This window comes from Alexandromys fortis, unplaced genomic scaffold, assembly GCF_014885135.2.
Source record: "Alexandromys fortis isolate MF-2015 unplaced genomic scaffold, M_Fortis_MF-2015_v1.1 scaffold_84, whole genome shotgun sequence".
In the NCBI taxonomy this organism is placed as follows: domain Eukaryota; kingdom Metazoa; phylum Chordata; class Mammalia; order Rodentia; family Cricetidae; genus Alexandromys; species Alexandromys fortis.
This window is the reverse complement of record NW_026068017.1, coordinates 404,282-410,065: the sequence shown is the minus strand read 5'-3', so window position 1 is coordinate 410,065 and position 5,784 is coordinate 404,282. Positions and strand designations below refer to the sequence as shown.

General features: G+C 41.1%; 1 protein-coding gene across 1 annotated transcript in view; it reads left to right on the top strand.

Moving 5' to 3' along the window:
• The first annotated feature begins 4,924 nt into the window (after positions 1 to 4,924).
• LOC126514131 (olfactory receptor 1468-like) overlaps positions 4,925 to 5,784 on the top strand; it is a 5,649-nt gene continuing 4,789 nt past the window's right edge. Inside the window, exon 1 of the mRNA XM_050162876.1 lies at positions 4,925 to 5,783. Coding sequence (XP_050018833.1) covers positions 4,925 to 5,783 — 859 coding nt within the window. The remainder of the gene's footprint in view (position 5,784) is intronic.

Sequence of the window (5,784 nt, the reverse complement as noted above, 5' to 3'; positions counted from 1 at the left end):
GCTGTATGGACTGTGGCTTAGGTTAATGATGAAAAAAATCAATTGTGTCCCAGAAGCTAAGCTTAGCTCAAGGTTTTTTTTTTCTGAAATCTTAATATTGAGAGATGTGTTCATGAGTTTTGGTGTGCATCATAGCTAAAACAAAGCTTTAAGTATGGCTTAATATTAGGTTAAGATGTTTTTGTTAGTACCTTTGAGGTAGAAAACTTTGGAAATCAATTTAAAGTTTAGAAGAACATACTTTCAATAGCTGAGCAAGGGACTCATTGAGGTCAGGGAGCAGGTAACCTGACAATTGCTGGCTGATGTACTTTTCTTACTAGTATGGGCTAGAGATTGAGAGTGATGATTAATTCCTTGTGTTCATTTCTTCCCTGAGCTTCCTGTTATATTAAAAAAAAACTGTTGATGAACAGGTATGCACCCTGAGGATTTAAAGAAAGAAGACTGATTCTTTTTAATATATAAAAGTTTAGATTGGTGATTCTTTTAAGATTTTTAAATAAGATACCTATTGAGATAAACTAAAATTATTGGTCCTTTGTAACTACAAAACTCAGCCTGTCATTAAAGAACTGGCTGTGAAAAATACCTTTCTCTCTTATACTCTGTTAATCTATAACTACTTGCTTGGGTATTAATGTATGAGGGTTCTTGGAACAACTGGTTTTTCACCTGTAATACATAAAATGTTTAATTATGTATGAGATATGGAAAACAGGCAATGTTTTACTTGTATTTATTATAATAATTAAATTGAAAAATAGAATGTGATATTGTAATTTTTTATACTGCTTGAAGAATTTTGATAGGATATCTAAACTGTAAGGGATAAAATAAAGTTAGAAGAGAGACAGAAGAAAAATCAGGGCAGGAAAACAGAAAAAAATTGAGCAGAATAGCAACAGTAAGAATAATAAAATGAAGAGCTCAGCTTTGGCACTCAGAAAAGTCCTCATGTGTCTGTTTGTCTGTCCAGTAGCTCACCTGTTCTGCATTTCCTCTTTTGTTTCTCTGACCCACTGAAGGCCTGCCATTCCTCAGCACCCTAACTGAGATCCTGACATGTTGGAAGTGTGTGTGTGTTTCCTGCTTTTTTTTTTTTTTTTTTTGCCCAGAGAGAGTTAGTTTTAGCTCCCCTTTTCTGGCCCCAGAGAATTAAATTTACTTCTGCAGATAGAAAAGTCAGGTTGAGTGATTAGCCCACTAACTCTGTTGAATTCTCCTCAACTCCTGAGCTGCTGGAGGCTGGTTCTTACGGCAACAATATTCAAGGAATTTAAAAAGACTCAGGTAATCCCCTTGAAGAGATTATAATCACAATTATTAGGTGACAGAGTGAAAATCTATATTTTTAAAAGCAAGCTATATGATTAATCTATCAAAGTATGATTCACAGTTCAGCAGAATTAGAGTTACTAAATGTAAAGTCTGAANTCTCATGAGGTCCCATTTATTCAATGAGGCCCTTACTGTCTGTGCTGCTGATGTTATACGTAGGAAGCGGTCTCCTGTGCCCACTTGTTGTAGTGTAGTTCCCACTTTCTCTCCTATCAGGTTCAGTGTGTTCAGACTGATATTGAGGTCTTTAATCCACTTGGACTTGAGTTTTGTGCATGGTGACAGACATGGATCTATTTTCATTTTTGTACAGATTGAAATCCAGTTTTGCCAGCACAATTTGTTGAAGATGCTCTCTTTTTTCCATTGTATAGTTTTAGCTCCTTTATCGAAAATCCCTTTTGTCACTCTTATATGCAGTTCAGACTGAGAACTGAACAGGTACCCTATGAGGAAAATGAGAGACACCATTATTGAACCCCCAGAACTCAGGTGTTGATCAGTGGCATTATTAATGCTTTTTTAAAAATTTTATTGATGCTTTCCCAACTGCAACACTAGAAGGTCATGTCTAAATGTAAGAATTGTTAGTTTGGCTAGATTGGTAAGTTTGAAATTCCAGCAGCTGGGTTCACTTGTGTCTTTTCAAGGGAGGAACTTCTTATGTGCTTTAAAGTTCTTATTATCTTTCTATCTCTGAGGCACCTAACATAGATATGTGGAGACAAACTGAAACAAAGTTTCAAAATTTTCTTTATTCCTCCCTTCTCCCTAAATCACATCTCAAATTAATAGTTCTTATCTCAATATCAATGAGTCATATGCATGTTATTACCCAAGAATCAAAACACCAATGCAGTCACACATAACAGGTTGTCTGATGGTGTGTTTGGAATAAATCATAGTGTATTGGGCAGCCTAATGCTTTCCAAGGATCTGAAGTTACACTGGGAACCCTGTAACACAGTATCTAAAGCTACTTGGTTCCAAACTATTGAGTCTGAGAAGATGTACAGACTTCTAACTATGCCTTAACTCCAAGCACAGACAACAAATATTGAGAACTCTGCTCACATCCAGGCAGCATGCCAGGTAGCCCTGCTGCAAGATAAAGACATGAGGATAGACACAGCCTTTCCCACATACACAGTACTGTGAGAAGTCAGCTCAAACCAGTGATCAGGGCATTGATGGCTGTAGAATGGAAAGAGGGTGCAGTGGGGCCACAATATCCATTCTCACCTCCGAAGAAACCAGGGATTTAGTGGATGAAGCCCCGTATACTGTACTTAAAGAACAAGCCCAGTGAAATGGGGGCAGAGAGAAGATGTCACTAGGTAGCAGGAACAGCAACTGTGGTGGGCTGGAGTCAAGACACTGTGACCTTTCAGTCCAGTGTTGGTGAAAGTGGAATATGGGAGTTGCTGTGTGAGCAGTGAGGCTGTGGAGGCAGGAAGGGACCAGTTGTGATGATCCTGGTTTCTCTAGTGTCTTTAGGAGTTTTGCCTCTATATTGTGAAGGAGGAGAAAACAACAACAACAACAAAAAACTTTGTGTAGAATGAGGATCAGTTTCATCTCAGACAGCCACAATGTGAGAAGATTGAAATAGATAGAAGAAAAGAGATGAAATATTCCAACAGGGCAGTCAAACCATCTAGATGAGATACAATGGCAGTTTCTGTGTGGTAATCGAAATAATGGATGGATGGATGACTTAGAAAGAAATGAATGGACAGACTCTATGGGATTTGCTAGATTAGATGTTATTGGGAATGAATGGATAATGAAAATTCTGACATCTCTTTTGTGAGCCTAGATTTCTTCCCCTGAGATATGAGAAACTGCAAGAGAAGACTGGGAAAAGGGTGAGGTGTACTTGGCATTTGAGATCTATTGAGCTGAAGGTAGCCCAGTTATACCCAAGGGGAGATAATAAACAGTTGGTAGAGTACTACAGGTAATGGTGTAGTTTAGCTAAGAATTTCAGGTGATAACTGTGATGCCATAGCAAATGGATGGAATAAGAAAAAAGTCATCCTGAGTGAGGTATCTCAGACACAGAAAGACAAACATGGTGTGTACTCACTCATAAGTGGATTTTGAAGGTAAAATATAGAGTAACTGTACTACAAAACACAAATCCGGAGTGACCAGCTATCAAGGAAGGTTTAAGGGGGGATGTCGGGTAGACCCTGGGAAGTGGAAATAGAGATTTTGTGAGAAGATTGTGTGCAGGTGCAGATGTGAGCATGAGAGATCAGGTTGGGGGTGCAGAGGAGGAGAGTACTTAAAGAGACTCCTGGAAAAGAGGACATATGAGGGTCAGGTAAAAAGCCGGTGAAAGGGAATCTCCTAGTCATCTACAAGGGTGACCAAAGCTAAGACCCCTTGCAATAGTGGATATATAGCCTGAACTTCTATCTCCTGTGACCAGATTGATGCCTAACCCAACTGTATCGAGAGGATTCATCCAGCAACTGTTGGAAACATACAGACCCACAGTTAAACATTAGGTGGAGTTTTGGGAGTCCTGCAGAAGAGAGGGAGAAAGGATTGTAGGAGCCAAAGGGGTCAAGGACACCACAAGAAAACCCAACAGAATCAACTAACCTGGGTTCATAGGGGCCCACAGAGACTGAACCCACAACCAGTGAGCCTGCATAGTACTAACCTAGGCACTCTGAATTCATGTGACAGTTGTGTACCTTATTCCTCTTAACAGTGGGAACAGGTGCTGTCTCTGACTCTTACTAGTTTTTAGGACTGGGGTCACCTTAACAGCCTTAATACATGGGGAAGTGCTTAGTTGTATGACAACTTGATATGCCATGTTTTGTCAATATCCACAGGATACCTTCCCTTTCCTGAACAGAAATGAAAGAGTGGATTGGGGGTGGTGGGAACAGAGGGGTGGGGTCAGAGGGAAGGACTTGGAGGAAAGGAGGGAGAAGAAATTGTGGCTGGGACACAACATAAGTAAAAATGGATGCCATGGAAAGAGGCAAGCTTTTTAAGGGAAAAAGCCATGCAATGAAGAGATGGGTGTTTAGTACAAAGGCCCAGGAACAAGAGGCTACTAAGGAAAACTAACAAAACAAAAACAACCCCCCAAAACCAAACCAAACTAACTCTAACCACTGAGAACCAATGGCCATTGAATTAACATTAGAGTGGCTCACTTTCCGTGTTTTAGATAGGAAATAACAGCCAGTCTCACTGTATCTAATTACTAGTGAGATAACTGACAGGTGGCTTAGACTTAGTCATGGGACTAAATTTAAGAAATATAATCCAGACATGGTGCTGTTGCCTTAAGTTCCAGCACTCAGGAGTCAGAGGCAGGGAGATCTCTGAGTTCCAGGCCCACCTGGTTTACACAGGGAGCTTCAGGTCAGCCAAAGCTAAGTAGAGAGTCTATCAAAAACACACAAAAGAAATGTACTTATTTTCTTTCAGTTTATGAGAATGCAAACAATTATTGAAGGACACTTACCAGATCATCTATCATAGAAATGTGTTCAGTTTTATTTGGATTTAAGAGACTTTCAAATTTTTCTCTTAAAGATTCAGGTGACACAGCATGATGGAAGGGAACCAAACTGTCTTCTCCTGGTTCCTGCTCCTGGGCCTGCCCATGCCCCCAGAGCACCAGCACCTGTTCTATGCCCTGTTCCTGGCCATGTACCTCACTACTGTCCTGGGGAACCTCATCATCATCCTCCTCATTCACCTGGACTCCCATCTCCACACACCCATGTATTCCTTACTCAGCAACTTGTCCTTCTCTGACCTTTGTTTTTCCTCAGTCACAATGCCCAAATTGCTGCAGAACATGCAGAGTCAAGTTCCATCCATCCCTTATGCAGGCTGCCTGGCACAAATGTACTTTTTCTTGCTTTTTGGAGACCTTGAGAGCTTCCTCCTAGTGGCCATGGCCTATGACCGCTATGTGGCCATCTGCTTCCCCCTTCATTACACCAGCATCATGAGCCCCAAGCTCTGTGTGAGTCTGGTGGTGCTGTCCTGGGTGCTGACCACCTTCCATGCCATGCTGCACACCCTGCTCATGGCCAGATTGTCATTCTGTGAGGACAATGTGATTCCTCACTTTTTCTGTGACATGTCTGCTCTGCTGAAGCTGTCCTGCTCTGATACCCATGTAAATGAGTTAGTGATATTTATAACTGGAGGCGTCATTCTTGTCATTCCATTTGTGCTCATCATTGTGTCCTATGCACGAATTGTCGCCTCTATTCTCAAGGTTCCTTCTGCCCGAGGTATCCGCAAAGCCTTCTCCACCTGTGGCTCCCACCTGTCTGTGGTCTCACTCTTTTATGGGACAGTCATTGGTCTGTACTTATGTCCATCAGCCAATAATTCTACTGTGAAGGAGACAGTCATGGGTATGATGTATACAGTGGTGACCCCCATGCTGAACCC